The sequence below is a fragment of the Colletotrichum navitas genome (genome assembly GCF_030913465.1).
Source record: "Colletotrichum navitas strain CBS 125086 chromosome Unknown LY79scaffold_14, whole genome shotgun sequence".
Taxonomy (NCBI): domain Eukaryota; kingdom Fungi; phylum Ascomycota; class Sordariomycetes; order Glomerellales; family Glomerellaceae; genus Colletotrichum; species Colletotrichum navitas.
The window spans coordinates 541904-567372 of NW_026850560.1; the positions used below are offsets into that span (position 1 = coordinate 541904).

The following is a 25469-nucleotide window of genomic DNA, read 5'->3' on the forward strand; positions in this document are numbered from 1 at the left end:
CAGGATTTTTTTTTGTGAAGGCCGCAAAAAAAATCAATTTCGACTTTTTTTTCTCTGGGTCTCTCCCCTAGACCCACCAACCCCCCCTCCAGCGCTGAGACGGGGTTAGTGCCATGCCACCATGCCACAAAAATTCGAGATTCGAGGGCGGCGAATGCAATTTTTGCACTTTCCCGCTGTGGCCCCCGCCTCAATGCCCCTTGGTAGGTTTTATCTTATCGGACCCTGGCTCGCTACTCTCTCGCTTCGCCTTTGCGAGAAAGTGGGTAGCGAAGAGTGCGCTGCTGGTTTACCACTAGGTACGTAAGGTAGTACTGCAATTGGCCTTCAGATTTCATGTTTTTGTACGTGCATTCGCTGCTGAAGATCCCCATGGCAGCTGGAAAGGCATGATGGGTGATTTTGTTGTTTTCAAGGACACAGCCAGTCGTCTTTGGTGTATATCTTGACTAGGCACGTAGCTCCGAAGAACTCGGAGTCAAGCAATGGTTTGCTGAGGCAGACAAAGGTAAATTGTCATTAACGCCAAACTTCCTACTTGGGGATCGTATCCGGGAGGTCTGTCTCTTTTTTTTGCCTTTCTGGTTCCTTTGTCATGTTGCTACTCCGTACTTGGTCCTAAATCTGACGCGCTTGCTCGCTGCCGGCGCTTAACGCCTTTGAATGTGCTTCTCTCACCGCCTGACTCGACGTAATCAAGCAGCCCAGATGCCTGGTAGTGGACTCCCAACCCTCAGTGGCAATACCAAAGGAGGCCGACCCTTCCTTCCCAGCATCAAAGCCGTCGGTCCCATCTTGTTTGCGTTATCCGGGGCTGTTCAGCCCGAAGGCTTTCATGCAGATATATCGGGCCCCCCGAAGTCTGCTGCTTAGTGTAGGTAGCCACAAAGAGTATCTCCACAGCTGGCTATTTCCTCGCTCTCTCAATCCCCCCATGCACGTGTATCAACGATTACCCCTCTCAGGCAGATAGTCTGGTCTTTTGAAGGGGTCCTTCCCAACTGGTCAATGTCCGCCAAATGATTGGCTCGCTTTCATACACTTCTCCTTCAGATGAATGGCCAACACCGCTGAAATACCTCTCACATCGTCGGCCGAGAGTAGGCTTGAGGGAGCATGACATTCAGAGACGGATCTGGCTTTGCTTACGGGAATGTCATACTGCCCTATACCGCCCAGGGCCCTTCCTTACATCATATCGAAAGACGGCAAGTGGAGTTGCAGGCGCTTTGACAAAGCCGCTGCCGCTTAAGATAGTTGTCCTGGGAACAACTGGCGAGACCCTTGAGCCCTGATCCCCCACCTTCAACATCGCACAACCACACCGCTTCGGATTATAATCTCCTCACCTTGGTCTTGCCACCATCCCAGTCCACTGGGCTTGGATCTTCACATTCATCGACCAGCGCCGATGGTTTAGTGGTAAAATTCTCCGTTGCCATCAAGCAGCGTCGGGGAGCCGGGGGTTCGATTCCCCCTCGGCGCATCAATACTTTTGCTTCCGCCTACTACTGTGCTCAGCGATATTACTCAAACAAAAGTAGTCCCTATCGACAGGTCTGACATCGCTGCCATTAGCTACGTGAACTGCTTCTCCCTTATCTGCTATGTTTACAAAATTTTCCACTCTTCTTGGCAGCAGCGGCTTTTCTTCTAGTGTGTACACGAGCCCACAGATGAGTTACTGGTGCTCCGGGCGGACCCTACTGCGATGTGTGTTTCCGCGACGACCGCGTCAATCAAACTCTCGATTTCCAACTTGCCTCTTCTCACATATACCCTACTCGGCGATGCCAGCCTCGGAGTCTGAGAAACTTCCATATCAATGCACTTCTCTCACATGCACATCTCTGGCTAGGGGGATTGTGCTGTCCCAGTTTTTATAATCTACCCATTTGGACGTTTTTTCCATATACTGAATAACCTGTCGACGCTCATGGTCCTTTCCAATCTAGCCCATGGTGCCTTGAACCGGTGCAGAACTGCTGGACAATCCCCACTACTTCATTGTCAACAGTATGTTGACAGGTACGCGTAGTGATCACTTAGCTCTGTGGAAGCCCTCTCAACACCAGGGCGACTCGAAATACGTTCAATTGAGCAAGTTCCAGAAGTTTTCGGAGTAGGGCAGCCGGATTAGCGAACCAATGACCAATATCACCATACAGAAACCGGAGTAGACGCAGACCGCTCGCACCAAGAAGCTCCTGGTCGAGCACCTCGGGGGACCTTCCTTGAACTGGGCCGCGTCGTCTTGGTCGTTGTCGAGTCCGTGGTAGTAGACAACCCTGGGTGCTATCAGAGTTGCCTTCTGGAAACCAAGCGGTTCTTCGCCATTATCTCCGCCGACAATACTAATTCTCTGCACAAGAGGCACCACCGATATCATGACCCTGGCAGTTCTCGCTGGTGGGTTGGGGTTGTTACATCCCGGGTGAGCCATCCCATAACGGGATCCTTCGCTAGACTCGCGTTCTGTCACCTCGCGTCGGTGCCTCGTGTACACTTCCGGATAGACCTCGACCTGTTTTGGGAGGTAGCGTTCGCCCGGGAGTTTCCAGTCGAAATTGAGGATAGTGGGTGACATTCGTACATTGACAGCAAGCCATGCTGCATAAGCCGTGTCCTTGTGTATCATCTGGAAGATTGAACGGATCGAAGGATTGGTTCCGTTTTCAGGCCATGTCATTCTGACCCAAGTCAGAACGGGATGAAGGAGCTTGAAAACCCTGCAGGCAAATTGGTCTACTTGAGCCCAGAATAGCGGCGGAAGACCGTGGGTCTCAGCAAGTATCATTCTCACCGTCGTGGCTCTCAGTTTCGATCGGCGGAAGCCTGGAAGAAAATTAAGTTTGGTGCTGTCGACGTGCTCCTCAAGTCGAATGCATACTCACCTTCATGCCCAATAAACTCTTCATCCTGACGTACGAGTGTTCGCCTTTGCGTATCGTCTGCCCCGAAGAGCTGCATGGAGAACAGTTGTTCCGAGTAAATCTTCACGAAGACCGCCCGCATCACTGCCATGCGCTTCTCGTTGCATACCATCAACTCATCCCAGGAGTTCGGATCTGAGGGGTTTGGCCGGGCAATCGCTCGGATGATATGCTCCAAGTCGCGGTTCTTGCGTTCAGTAGAAATCGCCCAGACGGACCCTTGGAGCGGAAGGCCACCGACCCTGAACATGTCGTCAACGTGAAGCTTCACATTCGACACGAAGGCAGCGTAATGATCTGCAAAGAATTTGTCGGTGAGCCCGTGGCCAGAGAGGTCCCATTCAAGCGGAAGACGACTGGGAAAGAAGCCTCCCAGGTCCTTCAAGTCTTTGGCCATGAGCACTTTCGCTGACATTGGCTTGGTTGCCGAGTTTCCTAATTGCTGGCTGGCATGGGCTGCGCTTTGCCCACGTTGTCTGATGAACGGCATGCTGAATAGTATGGATCTCTGCAAAATCTTGTCGAGGAGTTATGACGAAAGCCGCATTGTTGTAAGGTGACTATCGTGTGTCAATAGATTGGGGGGCTGCTTGGCCGAGAGAGTGTAGCTCTGATCTTCGCTAGTAGCAACCTTGATGTCTTGCCATCATTTTTTATTCGGCACATGTTCTGGCTTATGAAAGTTTTCTGATCTGGTCGATAACTTATTGAAGCGAGTTATGTTGACGCTCTCGACAATAGCCTATCTATTGGCATGCATGCTTTGTTGTAGTCTTTCAAAAACAAGGGACATACCACAATCTTCGCCTTTCCGTGCCATAGAGAGATGCGTGGAGTTCATTCATGGGGTGCCATTTAGCATCAAGGGACTAAGGTCGCTTGAATTGTCATGCGATGCAAACAATGGTCCTGATGCGTGCTTGGGGATGTACGGCCATTGGCAAATTCCCATTGGGACTGGCTGGTCTTTCTCCCTGCGCTTTCAGCCTGCTTTCGAAATCAAAACGAAAGAAGCTCGAAAGGGTAAGACCATTTAATAAAGCACACGTGGTACAATTCATCAGCAACAAAGCACCCTTGATACAAATATTAGCCACCCCATTCGGACGAGGTCAACATAACCCCGGGCGATGTGGATATGCCGAGGGTGTACAGGCTGAAACCAGCAGGGTATTCTTGTCCAGAGGATGCCACCAAGTAACATTCACCCAAGGTCGACCTCGACTCCGTTGACTTTGCAAGTGCAGAAGAGGGTGTTCAGTGACTCCAGGATTGCGTGTTGTTTGACTCGCGACTAGGTGTGGGCCGTAAGGGATATGGGGGTTGAAGAAATGAGCATTTTGTGTAGATTGCATACTGGATAGCCTATCGGACAAGTCCTCTAACATTAAACCTCAAAAAACTCTCACGTCGTGCCATCAGAGGTTGAAAAAGGCGTGATCTCGAAACAGGCACGTAGCTTCTGGCGTAGGAAGGGGCAGAGGAAGGGGTCAGGAGAGGACGCTTGGTTCAGGCCGAGAACACCCCGGGCAACTCGGGAAGGGTTGATGTCGGAGAGGGAGAGAGAGAGGGACGGTAAAAAAGTTGTGAGGAAAATTAAGACGGAAGGAAACAAGTAAGAAACTACCTACCCGAATGACATGTGCTTTATTGGGTATAGGTCTATACCAGGCAGGCGAACCGCCCTCTAGATGTAACTCCATCCCGGGGGAACACAAAGCTTCCCTCTCCGTTTTCCCTTCTTCGCGCAGTTATGAACATGGCATCGTAATGGTAATGGTGATCAGACAGCCAGTTGAGGAAACGGCCAAACTGAACGGATGACATCCAAGACCGAGTCGTGCACAGACACGGCTAGTAGAGAACCGAAAAGGACGTAAACAACAAGACTCGGCGTTTGAAGTAGGTACTAACTGTATCTAACTGTATAACCAAGGTTTGTCAGTCGGTATGCGCAGTCATTCGAGCACTAGCACGAGACCTCCACTGGGGTTGCTTACGTAGTAAACTCCCGCAAACCCTGTCAGGCTGGACTCACCTCCGTTCTCGCCTCAACTGTCGCCCGGATCCGGGCCTGTTTTCATCGGAGGGCTTCTTTCGCCCTAACCATACCCCGGGAGGATTTTGCTGGGTACCGGTAGATAGGCGGTACCTGCTTTACCTCTTTACGTGCTGAGCAAAGGTTGTACTTGCCCCAAAAAAATGGCTTCACCTCACCTCACCTCAGTCCGACCCAACCCCACTTTTCCGGCGTCTTCTGTTGGGCGGATCAAGGGCCGCCCGCTTGGGCATTTTTTTGCGACCAGCAACGCCCTCTTGGTGGGTGCACTAACCTCTCTCTTCTGGCTTTCTGCTGCTGAGCGCAATCCTCCTCGCAACTCCCCATCTTGACCTCGTCGTCAGTTCTGCCTAAGAAAAGAACACCACCATCCGTTCTTACCTTCCTCGAACCCGCCCTTTCCGATCTTCGCTGACTTTGCCTGGCGCAACGTCGGAATCTCCCCCCCCCACACTCGAATCTCTGGAAGGAAGCAATCGCCGTCCCCTCCAGCACTTTCTCGACAGTGAAGCGAGCAACCGTCGTCACAGCCTACAGCATCCAGCCACTTTCGAGCGGAACCCTCCTGCGCTCCACCTCTTCCACCCTACAACCGCGATCGGCAACATTCCCCCTTGGGCTGCCCATTTTACATCGACAAACGTCTTCTCTCTAGAGCCTGCTCCTACCAGCGTCTCTACCAATTCTACCCCTCATCGGTCCGATCCGTAATCAGCCCTACATCTCCAAAACCACAACAAGCCCCTCACGATGGCGACCTCTGTGCAAACACCCACGAACGCCGACCAGCAGGTCGACCTCTCCACCATTCCCATCTCCCCCGATGGTGGTGAAAAGTCCGAGATCAAGGAGACCGACGCCGAGAAGCCCGTTACCGTCTTCCACGACAAGGAGAACTTCAATGTCAAGCACCCTTTGCAGAACAAGTGGACTCTCTGGTTCACCAAGCCCCCCAGTGGCAAGGTCAGTTGGGCCAGTTGCGGGCATGTGAGGAACTGTATACTAACTTGGCGCAGGGTGATAACTGGAACGACCTCCTGAAGGAGGTTATCACTTTCAACTCTGTTGAGGAGTTCTGGGGCGTATATGTACGCACACCCCGCCTCCCCCCCCCCTCTCGATCTCTCCTTCCATTTACTGATTGGCCTCCAGAACAACATCGCTCCTGTCTCCGAACTGGCGCTCAAGTCCGACTACCACCTCTTCAAGGCTGGCGTTCGCCCCGAGTGGGAGGATGCCCAGAACAAGCATGGTGGCAAGTGGTCCTACCAGTTCAAGGAGAAGCGCAGCGTCCCCATTGATGACCTCTGGCTCCACGTCATGTTGGCCGCTATCGGCGAAACTCTCGAGGGCGAGGATGACGGAGAAGTCATGGGCGTCGTTGTCAACGTTCGCAAGGCTTTCTTCCGTATTGGTGTCTGGACTCGTACCATCGGAAAGAGCATTCCTGGTCGTGGTGACGGTGATGTGGCTGGTGGCAAGGGCCGCTCTCAGGATAAGGGCCGTGACATTCTTTTGAACATCGGCAAGCGCTTCAAGGACATCCTGAACCTACCGCCCAATGAGGTCGTCGAGTTCTCTGGCCACACCGACAGTGCGCACAGTGGAAGTAGCCGTGCGAAGGCCAAGCACACCGTCTAAGAGACGCATTTGAACCTCGGAAAAAAAACACACACAATACAAGGCATACCAATGCATTATATCGAGCTTGTTAGACCCCTCATTCGTTGAGGAGGCCGACTCGCGCTCGCATGATATCCCTCGTCGCATTTCTCAGCCGACCTTTTCTTTCTTCTTTATTTTTTGGTTGCCTGATGCCAGTGGAGGATCAAAACGGGGCAGTGCTAACGCATCAATGATAACGCATTTCTGGGGCGGAAAAAGGTTCTCTCATGATAGTGTTAGAAGCTCTTGACGAAGGCGTTGCTAAGAAGAGAAAAAAAAAGAGATCAATGGGGGTTTTTAAAACTTCTAGACGGTCATGATCGATAGTACATAGGCGGATACGAATATCCGGAATAGATACCTAGGTTTAGGCCAAATTACCCTGCCCGTGCCTTTCCGAAGATGAAGGGGTATCTCTATTACATTTCATCTAGTGTCTTTTTTTCGTCTGCCTCAGATCTTCCAACAAGCAAGCCCCTTTACTCAAACAAAGCATCGCCGCATGATGTTGCAGCGGATTCTTCTCCAGCATCACTGTTGTTACATCTCGTCGCCGCTGAACTGGTCTTCGAAGACGGCCTGAACCAGCTGCTTCTTGTTGATCTTGCCCATGGCGTTGCGCGGGATGTGGTCGACGACCTTGAGAACCTGGGGGATCTTGTAGTTGACGAGGCGGTCGCGGAGGGCCCTCCGCATGGCCATGGGGGACCAGTGGGGGACGACGTCCGTGTTGAGGATGACGACGGCGCCGACCTTGGAGCCCCACTTGCCCGAAGGGACGGCGACGACGGCGGCCTCGGCGACCTCGGGCAGCGAGAGCAGCTCGCGCTCGACCTCTAGGGCGCTGACCTTTTCGCCGCCCGTCTTGATGATGTCGGCGCTCTTGCGGCCCTGGATGAAGTACATGTCGCCCTTGGCCCAGGAGGATCGCGCCGCATTGAGGCCCGCGTTCGGGACGGGCCTGCGGACGGCGATGTCGCCCGTCTTGAACCACCTGCCCTTGCCGTCCTCCCCCTCAACGAACTCCTTGGCCGTGGCCTCAGGGTTGCGCCAGTACTCCTTGAAGACCGTGGGGCCGCGGAGCTGGATCTCGCCGGAGCGCTCGCGGCCGGTTTCTGGGTCGACGTCTTGACCCGGGGGGATGACGGCGCCCGCGTCCGTGTCAACGAGGCGAGCCTCGACGCCGGGCAGGGGCCAGCCGACGCTGCCGTCGACGCGGTCGGCGAAGTCGAGGCCGCAGGAGAGGGCCATGCCGACCTCGGTCATGCCGTAGCGCTCGAGGAGGACGTTGCCCTTGGAGAGGGTCTTCCAGGACTCCTTGATGGGCGTCGGCAGGGCGGCGGAGCCGGAGATGGCGAGGCGCATGTGGCGCGGGGAGACGGCCTCGCGGGTCGGCTCGGCGGGGTCGAGGGGCAGATCCTTGTGGGTCGCGAGGAGGCGGGAGTAGACCGTCGGGACGACGGTAAAGAATGTGATCTTCTCCTTGTGGAGGGCGTGCGTGCCGTTGGCGCCATCGGTGTCGTTGACGCCGTTGTTGGCGATGAAGGGCGCGGCGAGGCGCTTCCAGACGGCGTCGGCGTTGAAGGGAAACATGAACTCGATCGTGGACCCGGCGAGGAGGGGGGTGAGGACGGCGTTGACGGTGCCGTGGATGTGGTGTAGGGGGAGGACGTGAAGGAGGTGGTCTTTGGGGGAGTAGTTCCACGCCTCGATCAGAGACTTGGACTGCGCCGTCAGGACGGACTGGGGGAGCAAGACGCCTTTCTTAGGAATTATCAGCGTCGCTCGGGGGCAGCGAACGGAGGTCTGGTGGGGTAACGAACCGGTCTGTTTGTGGTGCCCGAGGTGTACAGCATCATGCCCGCGGCGCCCACGTCGGCGTCCTCGAGCTCGACTTGCTCATGCGCGCTGCCGCCGTGGTGCTTCTGCAGCTCGACTTGCGTAGGGTTCGAGGCGAGCTTTGCTGAGAGCACCTCCTTCGCCTTGGCTGCGAACTTTGCCGAGGACACGAGCAGCGACGCCTCACTCTGGTCTAGGATGTACTGGAGCTCGGCCGCGGGGAAGGCCGGAGACAGAGGAACCGCGATGGAGCGAGCAGCGAATGCAGCGAGGAGAGTCACTGGGAGGCATGCGTATGTCAGGTCCGCCACGCATTACATCATCTTTATAACCCAGGGGAGGGGGGGCGCCCTAGAGGCTACAGCGGGGGCTTGCGACTTGGCTTACCTACATAGTCGTAGCTGTTCTCTACCAAGAAGGCGATGCGCTCGCCATTGAGGTCCCGCTTGCCCGCCGAGTCCAGGAGCTTGTCTCGCGCGCGGCGCACGTCGCCCAGGAGCTCACCGTACCTGAAGCGGCGGCCGGATAGCGAGTGGACCACGGCCGTGGACTCGGGGTCGTGCCGGGAGATGGCCTCGAAGAGGGGGAGTTTTGGGAGCGAGGCGGTGGAAGCCATTCTTGCGGTTCGCAATGCGCGGGCAGTAGCAAGGAATCGTGATGCGGAACGGGAGCTTGCGGGAGCAGTTGTACAGGCGACGTCGGCAGCTGCGAGGATGGCGGGAGCGGCTGAGAAAGGGGATATTCGGCAGCACCAACAGCAGCCGGGCCGTCTAGCTACATTCCGCAAACCGGAGGCCAACATGAAGTGTGGGAGAGAGGGGGGGTTGATATGCGTCGTTATCAATGGCGTTATTATCAAACGGATCGGAACACGGAGTTGATGGACGGAGTGGATATTGGGGAGGGGACGGACCCCGGGCTTCGATGGCAACTCTCGGATCTTGATAGTGGCGGGCAGGTAAATGCAGTGCAGCAGCGTTGGGTGTGCGAGTGAGTTGTGTGGTAATTTTTTTTTGTTGGTTGCTGCCAGGTCCTGGGTCGGACTTCTCCCTGCAGGGCCGCGGGGAGGATTTTGCCGAAGACCGGACGGAAAACTTGGGTCGTGGGTGTGGCTTGTCCGGGCCGCAGTAATTAGTCTAGACCAGGCTTGAGTATTATGGCGCTATCCGTATGTGTGCGCCTCGATCGAAAACTGGATTGCGAATCTTCAGTGCGTTTGGGATCCAGCAGCATCGTGGCGTGGAATGGATGCCCATCGGTTGCTGCGTTGGTCCGTGTTCCAATCTACGTAGCCTTTTGGCTAGCGGCAGGGACCGCTCGGAAGCGGCCAATAGTTCCCACGAGGTGCCTCTGCCTACCTACCGGTAGTTTACCTATCCGCCCCTCCATTGCAAAGCGCCTGGGTAACTCACGCAGGAGGGAGAAAGAAGTACCTGGGTATCTTGGCCGTAAGGTGGTGGTGATGGTGCTTCTGCTGCACCCTCTTCCTTTGCTGCTGCCGAATGTTGATGTTACCATACCACACGTCACCGCATTCAAGTGCCCCTTACAAAGTGCCTGGGCGTCCTTCATCTTCCCCGCCCGCATGCATTGGCGACATTGCGAGTGAACAGCTGGATGTTCTGGAATGGGGTGTCTTGTGATCGGGTATCTAATGGTGCCTTGCGTGAGACTGAGAGGAGGCCAAAGTGGAGTCTTTTTTGCTGTGTCGCTCGTGTGTTTGCTCCTCTTTGCGATGCGCGGTGACGGGGGGTTGGGGGGAAACACGCGGTGAGCAGGAATGGGCAAGGGGGGCTAGGCGGAAGAGTCATCGAAACAACGTGAGGTGCGTGTCGGGTTTGCCCATGCGTTGTTGATTGTTGTTGTTGTTAGGTGGTACGTGGGGTTCTCCAGTTCTTCTAGGTGTTCCAGTTGGCCCGCCATGCCTAACGCGGCGCTAACAGACGGCCAATACATGGGGTCGAAGAGGTTTCTGGGTTCTGAACTTACATAGAGGAAGAAGAACAAGAAGCAAGAAGGGCGGTGGGCGTAGCTGATTTTCCATACTGCAAAAGCAAACCTAACTTGGCCGGCCGATGAATGAGTAATATCTATCTACCGGTATCTCCGTCTCGCTCCTGCTTACAAGAGGCGGGGCGGAATACAAACTTTTGCAACCAGTGGCAAAAAAGAAAAAAAGAAAGAAAAAAAAAAGCAACCCAATAAGTGCGGCGAACAAAACAGAACAAAAGCCAACATGGCAAAAGCCAAGGTGCATCCCGCAGACCTGGAGCTGGCTGTCCCCTTCGTGCAAGACGTGGTACATACAAGGTACCTTACCTACGGCATCTAGATACTCTGTAAATAGAAGTAGCTATACTCCGTACTGCAGGTAGGTAATACACGCTGCTGGGACTGCACTGCTGGAACTTCTCCCCCGGTGGTGGGATCCCACCCGGTTACCCAACCGGAAGGATAGAGACAAGGTCGCCGGCCCGCTGATTGGCCCGGGGCCACATGTGCCATGCTGCCTGCCAAGCCAGTCCCGCATGTCCGCTCTCTTCATTTTCTCACCGACACACCGAACGTTCTTTTGCCTGTGGGAAAATCTGCTGCTTGGCTTGTCATTCGCCTGCCTGCCTGCCTGTCTGCTTGCTTCTTCATTCTGCATCCTCTCACCCACCCATCCACCCCCCCCCCCCAATCCCACATCATCCATGCTCCGCTCTCAGGTCCCAAGTTCCAGGGTCACACTTCGCACACCGTACCTTTCCCCCTTCTCTACCTAAACCGAAAAAAGTTGCTGGGCTGGCAAAACCCATACCGCACCACGCAATCACGCAGCAGAAGCAAGGTCAGCTTTTCTTATTCTTCCCCTGTCCAGCTTTTCTACACCGTCCTCCATCCCAAACTCCTTTACCGCCGCACCGCATTGCAGCCCGCAAGCCGCCGCGTACCTACTTCTACTTGCTCCTCCCCCCCTCGCCTTCTTTTCTCTCTCCTCCCCTTTTCTACCCCCTATGAACACATTCCGCCCCTTCGTTGGCAGGATTGGGAGTAGTTTGACCGGAGGAATAACCCAAGCACACTCACCAATGTTGCGAAGATACGCCCTCGGCTTCTCGGCCGGTGCCGCCAGACCTCTCGGAACCATGTCGTCCGCCACGCCCGTCGAGGACGCCATCCGCTCCAAGGTATGATGCCCCTCGAGGTATACGACGACCCCAAGGCCGACTTGCTAACCCAGTTTCCCTAGGTGACCGCCGCCTTCTCTCCCACTACCCTCGAAATCTACAATGACTCCCACCTCCACAGCCACCACAAGGCCATGGCTGGCAGCACCTCCAAGGAAACCCACTTCAGGTATGAGACTACCCCAGATCAACTGCTCCTTCCGTCTACAATTGGGTCTGAAATCGTTAGCTAACACCATCGCTGCACAGACTTGTTATCACTTCGGAGTCTTTTAGGTCTAAGATGCAATCCGCCCGCCACCGTATGGTCTACGCCCTCCTCCGCGAGGAGATGGCCCGCGAGGGCGGCATTCACGCCCTTCAGCTCAAGACCCTCACCCCTGAGGAGGAGGAGCGACAAAATGCCAAGAAGGCGACCGAGGCCCAGTCCTCTGAAGACTCGGCTTGAGAAAAAAAAGGAAGAAGAAAAATCACTGGACAACAAAATACCATGATACCGATATACCCAACCAAACTCCCCGAAGAGGGCACAACCCCTCGGAGCAAATCACGATATGAGACATACGACCTTTCCAGTAGGAAAATAAGACATGACGGAATACTGGGAAACCGACAGGGCAACCACCGGAGAACTTGAAAGAGAGAGAGAGAGAGAGAGGAAGGGTGTTTATGTCATTATACCGGAGTCGGGCTATGCTTTTGCTGCTGGGCTACGGAAAACCGAACCTTACCGTTTTGGACATCTCATTTACGACTTCGGATACGACGACGGAAAGCCATCGTTGGATATGGCACCATGTTTTTTCTTACGGGGACAATAGATACTTCTTAAGCCTCTCCAGAGAGCCGGTCACAAAAAAGAAGAGCATAACTAGATCCACTCCAAACAAAGTTTTGATTGATTATGCTCGCAGCTTAAACTGTTTCCCGTTTTCTTGCCGATTCTCATCTTGGACCTTGTGTTCTCGTCATCTCCATTAGGCATTGATGCGTTCTATGAATCCTTCACACATGCAGACTGGGTAGGCTGGTATGGTAAACACTCTGTATATATATCTATTGCCGACAGGTGAAGGGGGTATCATACGAAGCCTTAGAGAGAGAAAAAAAAGTCTCCCACCACATTACATACAACTCTAAGCAGGCCTATAAAGAATATTGTGCTAAAGCGGCGGTCCTTTAGACGATTCATCAATTTCTGTTCCCCCCCCTCCTCCTCCCCCCGATGCAAGTCTATGACTTTCGCGGTATGGAGCTTAGCGGCGGCGCCAGCCGTCCCTCCTTGGCCATTTTCTCGAGCTTGGCCATCATCTTGCGCTTTTTTCTCTCCTCCTCCGTCTCGTTCCTGGGCTTCTTGACCCGGTGAGCCTGTGTCGAAGCCGAGAACGTGCTCCTCGGCGTGCCACTCCGCTGCGTTTCCATGCTCGGCATGGAAGCCGGGGGCGTAGCGGAGCTGAATGATACAGGCAGGCTTCGACGTACTGCGGGGTGCTGTGTCGCGATCTTGGCAGGAACCGCCGAACTTCGAGGGGGCGTTTCCGCAATAACCTCGTTCTGCCGGAGTTTCACTGCAGACACACGCCTCCCATCAGACAGCAGCGAATTGCGGGTGGTCGTCTGACTGGTGGGGGTAGTATTGCTGACAGTACGACCATTGTGACTGCGGTTTTCATCTTTGGAGGAACCGGCATCGTCTGGGTTTGCCGTTCGAGGCCGTGGGGTACTCGAGATATGCGTGACTTCTCGGTCTCCCGAGAAGATGTTCTTGTGACGCTGAATGGCCGGGGCTAATGCCGGAGCGTCCCGCACAACTAGGTCCTCCTTAACTGACATCCGTTGTTTGCCCTTATCTAGTTTGGCGAGGGAAACATGCGACCCGATAGGCAAGAGGTCGTCATCCTTGGCTTCGATGCTGGATTGCCGGCCGTTTATGATACCCTTCTTTGCCTCTTGCGCGACAGCAGGTGATAGCTGGTCCGGCAAAAGTGATGGGTCTGTAGATGTTGCGTTCGAATTTTGAGGTTCTTCTGGTCGAACCCCTGGCCTGGGTTCGACTACCTGAGCAATTCTGGTTTGGGGGCCCCTCTCAAGATTGACCCCGGTCGTCTCGGTCGAAGGCTTATGTCCAACTCCCGGATGCGCAGATGTTTTACCTGAAAGAGAACCCTTTGCCGACATATATGCGTTGTGATACACCCTAAAAACTTGATGGAGGTTCTCGCGCGTCACAACGCCACCTTGGAAGGCTGGGCTATCCACATACTCAACATACCACTGATAAGCCGAGAGTGGAGCTTCGTCGTCGTCCAAGGTTTCAATATAGGGGATGAAGCCATCCACAAAGGCTCGGATGAAGTCATCATAGAGCCACTTGGGGAGCAGGAGCTTTCGACGAAGGTCTTTGATAGTTAGACATGCTTTGACAAAGTCGCCAGTACTCCCTGAATAGGAAGGGTAGGCGTTGCGGAAAGCTTCCAAGGGATCCTGTGCAAAGGTCTTGGCAACCACCTCTCGTGGAGGCCGTGGGGGCGTCTCGATGGGTCTTTCGTGCTTGTTGGTGACTTGAGGGCTGGCGGGGGCATCCCGTGGATCTTGAACAACAGCCGATAACGCGGAGGGTGAGGGGTTTGTGGTTCTCGCCTGAGTTGCGACCTCGTGTCGACTAGTTAGCCGAGAGGGCCCCTTAAGAACTTCCTCTGGGCCCCTTGCCGGGTGACCCTCTATTCCTGCCATCTCCGTCCCGTAGAGATCAAGTGTCATGTGAACTAGTTCTTCAGGAAAATTGAGTTTGCCATTTGTTTGCTGCTGAGCCGAGCGATAGAGAAGACCATCAGGTTCGGACCACAGTCGTGAAAGTCTGGTGCCGTTTTTGATGGCCAAGCTGGTGATTTTCTGCAAGTTTTCGAGGCTGCGAGCTGTAAGAGCCGACCGGAAATGTTGCAGCTTTGGCGGAAGCCAGTCAAGGTTCTCTGCGTTCCACTCGTGGTCTAGATACGAGATTATATCTTGACAACGTGAGCTTTGTGCCGGCTGGTCGAAGCTGCCATCATTCGGCATCGCTCGACGCGCTTCCGGGACAGTGTTAGTCCCTGTCATAACATGGTCTTCGGAATCGTGAGCTGGTCCTGAAGCGGGTGAAACTGGGCGTGGGGTGGCGCCGGCTTGTTGGCCATTAGAAGCCTCGACATTCCGAGGTGTTCTCAGAGAGTGCTGCTTGTCAGTCTTGGGAAGCGCCGCTGCGATTGGGGACGCTGAAGCTGTCGATGAAGGTTCCTGCAGAGGAGCTGCAAGTGGTATCGCAGGTCGAGCAGGAGTCTTGCTGCAATTGCTGCTCTCTTTTGGCTGCTCTTCGGGGGTTGAACTAAATACGATCACTTTCATACCCTGACAGCGCCTCTTATTGGGAGCTTTCGCCTTCTCTTCGGGGCTCTTTACGTCACTATAAGTGGATGGAACCATGCTTCCCTGGCCACAAGGTGGACTTGTAACAGCCTGTGACGCCGTCGCCACGCGTGCGGCCATTCGATTGATAGGAGGCGTTGCTTCAACAAGGGCATCAGGGATGGCTGTTTCCAACTCGTCTTCCAGACCAGCGCTGCTTGACGGGAAAGCCTCCAACGGGCGACGTTTAGACCCAGCCAAGGGCGCTATGTGCCGCTCAGAGGCTGGCTGTATGGGCGGCGAAGACGCGATCTGAGGACTGCTCGGTCGGTCTGGCGGAGGAGATTGAGAAGCAACACTCGAAGGGCCAGACCGGCGTTCTGTCACAATCTGCGATTTGATGGACGGTGCCGGAGACAGTGTGAGGTGTTGTCTTGCAGTATGGGGAGATGGAGGGAGAGACTCTGGCCACGAGCTGACGGGAATTCCTGGGCTGGAGTTCAGGCTAGCTCCATCTTCTTTCTTTTGGGTTGGTGCTGATGGAGCTGCCGGCTCTGCTTCTGCTTCAAGCGGTCCACTAGGGCCTTCCACATTCGGCTTTTGAGCAGCAGACGGAAGTGTGCGGGAAGTGTGGAAGTATTTGACGGTCTCAAGGACATTTGGTGGAACATTGACTGCTCCCTTTCGAGAGTCTTGGTTCAGGGCTGCAATCCAAGAATCCTTACGTTCGAGGAGTGCGTTCTGGTTCTTTGGTATTACCGTGAACTTCTGGGGGATGGGGGCATCTTTGAGAATACCAAAGGGGTTCGAAGAGTCAGACGCATCTGAACTGCTTGTTGGACTAGCCATAACGGCCATGACAGGGGTCGCAGCGGTGAGGTGGTTTTGTGAAGTCCTGCATTCAAAGGTTGGTAGACGGTGTAACGGGAAATGGGAGTGGGTGGTGTGTTTGGATTGAGTGACCAGGTGTTGAAAGGGTCAAGAAATAAAGGTATGATGAGGAAAACCACGGCAGCACTAGGCGAGCTTTCCGGTCGGAGGTCAGGTAAGGTCGCAACAGAGTCGAGCAATCGCAATGTTTGCTGTGAATTTGAGAAATATCCAGATGTCGGAATGCCGATCGTAGCGACGCGGTCAGGTAGGTACGTACCTAGCTAGATACCGAGGGGCTCGGACGCGTTTTTTTTTTTTGTTGGTGCTGCCGGGGTTCCATCTGAGTAAACTGGCAGCAATTGCGGGGTTCTGTTCTCTCTCTTCAAGCCGAAAGTGAGTTTAGAGAGTGGGCTGGGGGGAGGGGGAGCGTCTTAATCTTAACTGGCTGGCTGATTGACTGACCGACTGGAGGGGAGAGCTGGTCCAAGCTTCGGCATCTGAGGTGGCGGACTGGTCTGCCGTCTGACTACCTACCTAGGTATGGCGTCGGGACGGAAACGGGTACCTGGTAAAGTACCTCAAATGCCTACCTAAACCTACCTGTACATCCACATGCATTGTAACAGCTGTAACAGAAAGGAGGATCAAGGTACCGACCGACATCGTTGTGACTTGCCCAGACTGCTGTCAACGGCTTCCGGGACTGTTTCCAGAACCAGCCGTTCCGAAAGGTTTCGTAGAGACACTAACGCAGCAGCAGCCATCCGCCCTGCAGAAAGTGTTGGAGACTTGTTGGAGCAAAGGCGGCCAGGGTTTGCCAACCGCCAACTCAGCCCAGCATCGCTGTCGCTGCGTCATCTCACCTTGTTTGACGACTGCACCAGCCTGCAAATCCCTAGGCCACGCGCGCCTAAACCTTCAAGGGATAGCGCTGCCCCTCGTAGTAGTCTGCGGATAGTCCACCTCTAAAAGGGCGTCCGGCGCCGTCTTGAAAGACACTAGCTCGCCCTGCAACAGCGCAGACAACGCGTGGGACCCCAAGACGACTACCACACACCCTTTCTCATCTTCGCCCAAACACCTCATACGCACACGCAGATACGCACATACGAACGCGCATACCCAACCAAGCCTGGCCTTTGCCACGTCGTTTCTCCTCTCCCGTCACCTGCACCTCTCTTGAACCCTTGAGCTTGCCTGTGTCCCTATCGAACACCCGCCGATATCCACATACGACGTCCGACCTCTCAAACCACTGCCGACGAAGAACCTCCCTCTCCGGCGATCCCATACCCCTCTCTGCTGCGAACCGCGAGATACACACATTAGACTGGATCCGACCATTGTGCAGGACCCGAGGAAGAGGAGAAGGGCTGACTCGGATGTGCCTAACGGAATCCTTGCAATTTACACACGCCATGTCATCCTAACACCATAAAATGTCACCGCTGTAACGATATAGGAACTTCACGAGCCTTTCCATCGCCTAGCCGTCGCATACACGCTTACGCAAGATGGCTAGCAACAACACATCAAAACCCAACTCGCCAGCAGTTCTCTCGACGCCCCCGAGCTTTAGGAGTCGCCATGACTCTATCAACTCTATATCCACGGCTTCCCAGGTCGACAAGGATCAGTTGGCCCATACCCTCAACAGGATCCATACATCAGCAAGCCAGTCGGATTGCTTGACGACATTTAATGACTTCGCTCCTCCACCTACATCCCTCCCAGCGACAGAAACAAAGGTCTTGACAGGGGATTTGGTTCAGAATGGGCTCAGCGGGCTCTACAGCCGCCTGAAGGAGGCTGTTGGCGCTGTTGGCACAAGGCAGCAGGACGTGGATGACGGCGACAGCTTCGACGCCGCCTCAAAGCGCAGCACCAGTACAGCGGCCACAGCCCCGAAAATACCCATCGCCTCGCTTGTTCGTGCCGAAACCGCAGCGACGAGCTCGTCCTTCAACTCGGGCGCGACTCACGACGGACCCATGGCAGCCACGTCCTCGTCGGGAATTAACACCGTCACTTCTGATAGCCAGTCGCATCTGCCCCAATCCTCCAAGGCGACTTCCATTTCCGCCATGACAGCTTCCAAGTCCAGTACCTCCAGCCGCCAAAGTTTGCCTAGTGTGGCGAAGGCCTCTGCGGTGACGGCTATCAACCCCGAGGTTGCCCCTGCTACGGCACCGAGAACTGCGGCGCGAATCGAGGATGGACCCGTCCGCTCATCTGGGAGGAGAAGCATCAGCAAGCAGCCTGATCCCCGGCCGCTAGTTATCGGTTCCGAGAGTTCACACAAGTTTGACGTGCTGGAGCCCAAACACGGCGGAAGCGCTGATCAGGGCCATACAAGTATCCGGACGAGGCGCGAAGAAGCCGCCGTCGATGGGCCCTCGGATAAGCCACTGAGCCCGATCAAGACCAATATACCTCAGTTGCCCAGCTTGCAAGCAGCAGACCCGCGTTCTCCGGCATCTTCGACCGCGTCTATGATGCTCGTACCTAAGAGACCGGCTGTTATTGACCGCATTAGTCGTTCCAGATCGCCAGGCTTCGCTCCGTCAAGGTCTTCCTCCATGGAGCATGTCACCGCTGAGCCAAGTCCCATCAGCACGACCGCCCACGACTCTGTCTATCATGATTCTTTCGCACATGATTCCCAGCCCAAGCATGGGAGAACCGGCGCTCTCCGAATACCAGGCACGACGACCAACGAGGGCGCGCCTGATCAAGTCAATGCCAGGCTTGACAGAATGCGCCGGCAAGTGCTGAGCAAAGAGTTTTGGATGGCTGATGAAACGTGCAAAGAATGTTTCATCTGTGGCCAGCCATTTTCCGCGTTCAGAAGAAAACATCATTGCCGAACCTGCGGCTGTATTTTCGACTCCAAATGCACTTCGATAATCCCGGCCTCGAAGTTCGGGATGACTGGGACTCTGAGGGTTTGCAAGACTTGCTTAAAGGTCATAAACCAGCGACTCTACGAAGGAAGCGCCTCTGATGACTCCGGAGACGACTCATTTCTACCTGCCATTTTTCGTCAGACCAAAGCAACCCCAAAGGTCACGCAGGTTGAGGCCGAACCCGAGGAGCCTAGCTTTGCTGACCGAATGGAGGACTTGGGCGACTCGAGGTCTGTTCAGACACCCATGATGGCGATCCCTGCAACCCGGAGGATCAACGATTCCAACAGAAATTCGGCCATTTTGGAGATCGACGCACCGCAACTCAGCCGTCCGAGCTCCTCTCGCTCCTTGAAATCTCTGACGTCCGCGAACCGCCCGCAGTCATCGGGGCACAGGCGGCATCATTCGAAACATCACAATAATTTCATGTCAAGGTTCAAGCCAATGCCGGATGACAGGGCCCCGTTCCGTAAGGGCATCACTGAGGAGATGGCTAAGAAACCAAAGTATCCTGCGTTTCACGACGACAATATTATTGACCCTGAGTTGGCTGCCTACATGTCAGACGAGTCCAGCGACGACGAGCAGATGAGCATATTCGCCACCATGTCAAATGCCGATCTGCAGCCGTCTAGCTACGATCACGAGAAGTCCAGTTTTGGTCCGTTCCTCAGCACAGGAAGAAGACATCGCCTTGGCCGTGGTGAAAAGAGCATCAGTGGTTTGAGTTTTACAAGCCGTGGAATCGACGACAATGCTGGTTCGGGAAGCCTTATTGGCCACGGCCGTCCAGGAAGAAGGCGCAACCTGAGCAACGTGAGCCATCAAATGCGTTCCCCGCGCCCCAAGTCCGGCATTTTCAAGGGCCCGTCAGCGTCAAACGAAAACATGTTCGCCACCGACAACCCTGTGATCGAGGCCACGAAGCTGACGAGAAGTGACTCGATGCAAGCCGACAAACAGCCACAGGTGGAGCTCAACTCATCGAGCATGCTGCATGTCAAGAGACTGTTGCATCAGCTCCTCGAGGATTCGGGCATACCAAACGTGCCTGCGTGGGAAAAGGCTTTGATTCCTATCTTGCTCCAGTGCACTGACGATGTTACCCCTGACATCAGGGCAGGAGACGACATGGATATACGGCACTACGTCAAGCTCAAGAAAATCCCGGGAGGCAAGCCGGGAGATACTAGCTACGTTTCGGGCGTTATTTTCACCAAGAATCTCGCCCTCAAGAGCATGCCTCGTCGCATCCTTAGCCCCCGCATAGTCATTGTCTCCTTCCCGATCGAATATCAGCGGCACCAGCAACACTTTATGAGCCTTCAGCCAGTTATCGAACAAGAGAAAGAGTTTTTACGGATCGTCGTAAACCGAATCATCAATTTGCGTCCCCAACTTCTGCTCTGCGAGAAGTCTGTTTCGGGAGTTGCGTTACAATATCTTTCAGAGGCCAATATTGCTGTTGCCTATAACGTCAAGCCTTCAGTAATCGAAGCAGTATCACGATGTGCTGAGACCGATATTATATCTTCTCTTGATATGTTGGCCCTCCAGGTTCAGGTTGGTAGGTCGGGAGGCTTTGAAGTCAAGACCTATGTAAACAAGAACTATCCTGGGAAGAAGAAGACATATATCTTCCTGTCTGGATGTTCCGAAAAACTTGGATGCACCATCGCTTTGCGTGGGGACTCGACTGAAGTCCTATCGAAGATGAAGAAGATCACGGAGTTCATGGTTTACGTTGTCTACAACTTGAAGTTGGAAACGTGCTTGATGAGGGATGAGTACATCCAGTTACCAGCCGAGCCCGAGGAATCCTCATTGCTGGGATCGTCTGTTCGCCAGACCCCAGAGGACGCGCCTCGTTCCCTTACCGCGTCGACTGAAATAGGGAAGAATGAGCCGCAAGTCACCAAAACCTCGCCCACCGACTCTGAGCTCCCTTCTCAAACAAGCGATGGTACATCTTTGGTCACGGCTGAAAGCACTCTGTCATCCGATCAAACCGAGGAACCGGCCATAGATGAACGGCCCCCTTTGGTATCTCTTCATGCGGCTCATGTTCATGTGCCGCCCACGTCTCCCGATTCGCAAGTGCCAGAAGATGTGCCAATGCCGACATACTACAGCGACATGGTGGCGAGATATGAGACGAAGATTTTGTCGGCGTCTCCATTCGTCAAGTTCGCTCAGCCCTACCTGCTTATGAAGGCACGGGAGCAGGAGCGGAGACTCGTTTACCTGAAGCGCCTACGAGATCAGGACGTGGTAGAAGAGCAAATCGACCCCGAAAAGTCCAAGTCGCAAAAGTTCCAGCTCATCAAGCCTGAAATGGTTCACGCCATCGGACAGAAGGCACCACGGCAGGTTATGGAAATCTTGCACGCCGTCCACGATGCCGAATACGACAAGGCTCTGTACAATTACCAGACGCAGACGAGGCAGTGGGAGAACTACATCCAGGGCAACCTCGACTTATTCGATCCCTATTCTCATCAGAACATTGTCGTCTTGTACTCGGTTATCTGCACCGAGACGAAGATTCCTTGTTCCGAGCCAGGGTTGATCGCAATCGCGTTCTACGACGAGCACGTTGACGAAAGCGGCAGTATGGACCCAGACTGTACTCTCGGCCAGTATATCGAAGATCTATGCATCAGTAAAGACTCCATATGTACTTCCAACGGATGCGACCGAAAGATGACGGAGCATCATCGCACCTACGTACACGACGAGTCACGAGTCACCATATTCGTTGAGCCAGCAGCCAAAAGGCGCAACTTGGACGGCATCACCATGTGGAGCTATTGTAAAACGTGCAAAAAGGACTCTCCCGAGATGGGCATGTCCGACAGCACCTGGAAATACTCTTTCGGCAAGTACCTTGAGCTGCTTTTTTGGAGCAGGGGCCTGCGGCTCCATGAGATTACTGGCTGCCCTCATGACCACCATCGTGACCACATCCGCTACTTTCACTATCGCGATACCTGGGTGAGGATACATTATGACCCTATCGATCTCCTCGAAATCATTGTCCCAAGAGCCCGGATCACGTGGAAGGTTGAGAACGACCTCAAGCTCAAGAATGAGATTTTCAACAAGATCGAGGAACGTTGGGCTCGTTTCATCAACTCTGTCAAGCTCAGGCTCAAGAGCATACGCATCGACAGCGTCTTGCCCGAAAAGGCCGATGCGTGTAAAGCCGAAGTTGACAGGCTTGCCAAAAAGGCACAAGACGATCAAGTTGCTTTGATACGCAGACTTCAGGAAACCTACGTCAACTCCAAGTATTATGAGGTCATTCCGTTCAATGCTATTGTCAGGGACATGTTGGAAAAGGCCGGCGACTGGGACACCTCGTTCACAAAGTTCGAGACCGACTTTCTTCCTGACAAGGACCTGCGCCAATTGACAATGATCCAACTCAAAAAGATTTTCACCGACAACGAATCGAGGGAGTCTCTTCCCTCAACAGATGGCAACTCAACCGTTGAGTCTGGGGAACCTCCTTCTCAAACCTTCTCCGATGTAGACGAGAAGGTTTCCACTCAACCCACGGACCCGACCGAACCGCATCAGGATGGGGTCGTGGGGTCAGTCGAGGACGAGCAAGAGAAACAGGAAGAGCTCGAACAGGAGGGACCGAAAGAAGAAGAGGAGGAGGAGGAGGAGTCTTCCACATCGTCAGAGCCTCAGAAGGAACCAGAACAAGCCGAAACAAAGGATGAGGTTGTTGGCCGAGAAGCTCCAGAGGAAGCTGGCAAGATTGATGCTCCAGCCGATACTGCACTTGAAAGAGTGGAATCCCTGGACTTAGCCACCCCGGGCTCGCCGAAAGCCAAAGGGCTCGTCTCGTTTGCTCCTATTGACGAAGCCGGGCAGATTTCAGCAATGCCTGGCAATGCCGAGTCGACATACCCCCTCGTGGCCAGGCCTCCGCTTACTACGACATCAACTAATATTTCCCTCTCTGAGAAGGTTGAACAGCTTCGTCGTGAACAACAGGTTATGGGTGCCGAAACATCACAAACTGGTGATGCATCTGAAGCACCCAAAACAAACCAGGAACGAGGCTTGGCTCGTAGGGCACCGATGGTTAGAACCCTGTCGCAGCCTGCCCAAACACTACCGAGGTCCCAGTCGGGCTTTGCCAAATCAATCGTGCCGAAGGACACCATGGGAGCCGAGACTCTGGGTGAGACATCATTTAAGGTGGAAAAGAAACCGTTCGATCGACTGGCGTTGGGAATGAAAAGCCATAGGAAAGCTGGTCCCTCTTCAATACCTCGGCTCATCACCAAGAAGAAAGATACTCATATGGCGTCCCAGGTTTCTAGAATTGCCCGGCACTTTGAACAGTTGAGCCGTGAGTTTGAGAAGGAAAGACAACGAGAAGACCGCAGGAAGCGCCTCGCCAAGGGCCATCAGCCTCGTGCAGGTTTGCCACGTTCTGCCACCAAGGCTATTGTGGAAGTCTACCACAACATTGACAATGCCGTACAAGAAGCTGGGCCATCGAACACAGAGCATAACGAGATCAAGATTCTTGAACCCAAGCCGGCGCCAGTCAATCCAGCACCTCACGGAACTGTGCAAACAGAACCCGACAGTCCACCGAGAGAAGAGTCCGATCTTGCACCAGAAGCTGCTCCCCCCACCGAAGAGCACCAAGTTGGTGGGGAGACGGACGACACTGCGACAGTTACAGCTAGCCACGGCGGATCCGACGACGAAGGGCAGAGCGACACTGAACAGTCCATACTGGACGATCTGCTGCCCGACGTTAAGGAACTGGCTGACTCTCTTGAACCCAGCACGGAGATTCCACTGGAACTGCCGAAGCATCAGAAAACTAGCCTTATGAAGATGCTCACTAACTTTTGGGCTGAACGATCTGCCAGTGGGTGGCCTCAACTGGACTATCCAGTCAACGCAAGCGATCATATATTCCTCGATTCCGATGTAATTGTGAGGGAGGACGAACCCAGTTCTGTTATTGCATTTGCCCTGAGTTCTGACGACTACCGCACAAAACTGGCTGATATTCGCCGCCAGGAGCGAATGGCGATACACAATGATTATGAAGCCAACTTTGATGCCAAGTCTTCAGGACTGTCTGATACAGGCGGCGAGTTGATGATGGAAGAGGGCGAGCTGGAGAAGAGTCTTCTCAGAGCAACGGGCACGCATCTGAAATATCAGTTCAAGGAGGGGTCTGCAACTATGCTCTGCAAAATTTTCTACGCTGAGCAGTTTGATGCGCTGCGTCGCAAATGCGGCGTTGCAGATCGCATCGTCGAGTCGCTCTCTCGCTGCTTGAAGTGGGACTCCAAGGGCGGCAAGACAAAGTCGGTCTTTCTCAAGACTCTCGACGACCGCTTGGTCTTAAAGGTGAGACGCGTTTGCTCTTTGCCTTGTTACTTGTTTGACGGCACCCATCTACTCTGTTCGAAACGAAATCGATGGCTGACAGTTGACACAGGGCCTATCACCCATTGAGACGTCGGCTTTCCTGCGATTTGCGCCAGCTTATTTTGGTATCATGGCCGAGGCTCTGTTCCATGACTTGCCTTCCGTCATCGCAAAGATGCTGGGGTTCTTCCAGCTGATCATCAAGAACCCGGTCACAGGCGTCGAGATCAAGTTAGACCTGCTGCTCATGGAGAATCTCTTTTACGATCGCAGTCCGACTCGGCTTTTCGACCTCAAGGGTTCCATGCGCAACCGCAAAATCCAGTCCACTGGCGAGCAGAACGAGGTTCTTCTGGACGAGAACATGGTGGAGTTCATTTACGAATCGCCGTTGTTTGCACGCGAGCACTCCAAGAAGCTTCTGAGAGCATCCGTAAGTTGACAGCATTAAATGTGAGAAAGCAAGACGCTGACACTTGTCCAGGTCTGGAACGATACTTTGTTCCTCGCAAGACAGAACGTGATGGATTACTCATTGATGATTGCCGTAGATGAAGCCAGAAAGGAGCTTGTTGTGGGCATCATTGACTGTATCCGGACGTACACATGGGACAAGAAACTCGAGAGTTGGATCAAGGATCGTGGTTTCGCGGGCGGTGGCAGAAACCGTCCCACCGTGACGAGTCCGAAGGAATACAAATCTCGTTTCCGGGAGGCGATGGCCAGGTAATTGCCCATGGATCCCCTCCTAGTTTTTTGGAATCTCATCAGTTGCTCACATGATGCCAGATACATCCTCCAGGCGCCAAATTGCTGGCATCAGTTCGGAGTGCCTCAAATCACAAACAGCATGAGGCCACGATTCGATTTCGATACCAAGCCCGAGTAACAATATCAACATATATCGGCATCAAATGGTACGACACACATTCAAGTCTGACGGGATCAGTTGTTGTGCTTAACAAAGGGGTGAGACTTGCATTGTATTGCCGGCGTTCCCCCCTCCCCAAAATGTGGACGGATTGACGGGTGGATGGAAGGGTAGATGAGCATGGAGTCGGTCCAGTTTTAGCAATGGTTGGCACCTTGAGCATCACCAGAACAAAGTATCTTAGCATTACAGCGTTGACGAGTAACGGCCTTGAATTTCAGATACCCGGTAATGAAATAGATGACCGCTGAAGAATTTAATGCACGTCGGGGAGATACCCATGACAGCACT

At 54.0% G+C, this 25469-nt stretch overlaps 8 protein-coding genes and 1 non-coding gene across 9 annotated transcripts; 6 read left to right on the forward strand and 3 right to left on the reverse strand.

The window, feature by feature from the left end:
- The first annotated feature begins 1405 nt into the window (after positions 1-1405).
- LY79DRAFT_t72 lies at positions 1406-1486 on the forward strand. Its single transcript has one exon. It is a non-coding gene; the product is annotated as a tRNA-Gly (tRNA).
- A 606-nt stretch (positions 1487-2092) lies between these two features.
- Positions 2093-3348, reverse strand: LY79DRAFT_667809 (uncharacterized protein; the record flags this gene model as incomplete). Its single annotated transcript, XM_060563439.1, has 2 exons — positions 2093-2835; positions 2895-3348. 2 exons carry the CDS (start codon positions 3346-3348, stop codon positions 2093-2095), a joined length of 1197 nt encoding a protein of 398 aa, XP_060416835.1.
- A 293-nt stretch (positions 3349-3641) lies between these two features.
- Positions 3642-4278, forward strand: LY79DRAFT_94837 (uncharacterized protein). The gene has a single exon (XM_060565240.1). It carries the CDS (start codon positions 3828-3830, stop codon positions 4164-4166), a length of 339 nt encoding a protein of 112 aa, XP_060416836.1. The 5' UTR covers positions 3642-3827; the 3' UTR covers positions 4167-4278.
- Positions 4279-5742: 1464 nt separating this feature from the next.
- LY79DRAFT_510332 (eukaryotic initiation factor 4E) lies at positions 5743-6633 on the forward strand (the record flags this gene model as incomplete). Its single annotated transcript, XM_060554153.1, has 3 exons — positions 5743-5955; positions 6009-6080; positions 6145-6633. 3 exons carry the CDS (start codon positions 5743-5745, stop codon positions 6631-6633), a joined length of 774 nt encoding a protein of 257 aa, XP_060416837.1.
- Positions 6634-7197: 564 nt separating this feature from the next.
- LY79DRAFT_667811 (AMP-binding enzyme) lies at positions 7198-9112 on the reverse strand (the record flags this gene model as incomplete). The annotated part of the gene is made up of 3 exons (XM_060563440.1): positions 7198-8421; positions 8481-8776; positions 8884-9112. The coding sequence occupies 3 exons, from the start codon at positions 9110-9112 to the stop codon at positions 7198-7200; spliced, it is 1749 nt and encodes a 582-aa protein (XP_060416838.1).
- A 363-nt stretch (positions 9113-9475) lies between these two features.
- On the forward strand, positions 9476-10197 carry LY79DRAFT_94806 (uncharacterized protein). The gene has a single exon (XM_060565239.1). The coding sequence runs from the start codon at positions 9653-9655 to the stop codon at positions 10103-10105; it is 453 nt and encodes a 150-aa protein (XP_060416839.1). The 5' UTR covers positions 9476-9652; the 3' UTR covers positions 10106-10197.
- Positions 10198-11570: 1373 nt separating this feature from the next.
- On the forward strand, positions 11571-12117 carry LY79DRAFT_667812 (bola-like protein; the record flags this gene model as incomplete). Its single annotated transcript, XM_060563441.1, has 3 exons — positions 11571-11669; positions 11732-11838; positions 11919-12117. The coding sequence occupies 3 exons, from the start codon at positions 11571-11573 to the stop codon at positions 12115-12117; spliced, it is 405 nt and encodes a 134-aa protein (XP_060416840.1).
- A 594-nt stretch (positions 12118-12711) lies between these two features.
- LY79DRAFT_546282 (uncharacterized protein) lies at positions 12712-16310 on the reverse strand. Its single transcript, XM_060557221.1, has one exon. It carries the CDS (start codon positions 15906-15908, stop codon positions 12903-12905), a length of 3006 nt encoding a protein of 1001 aa, XP_060416841.1. The 5' UTR covers positions 15909-16310; the 3' UTR covers positions 12712-12902.
- Positions 16311-17437: 1127 nt separating this feature from the next.
- On the forward strand, positions 17438-25136 carry LY79DRAFT_510557 (phosphatidylinositol-4-phosphate 5-kinase; the record flags this gene model as incomplete). Its single annotated transcript, XM_060554176.1, has 4 exons — positions 17438-24226; positions 24318-24680; positions 24732-24973; positions 25037-25136. 4 exons carry the CDS (start codon positions 17438-17440, stop codon positions 25134-25136), a joined length of 7494 nt encoding a protein of 2497 aa, XP_060416842.1.
- Between the last annotated feature and the right edge of the window lie 333 nt (positions 25137-25469).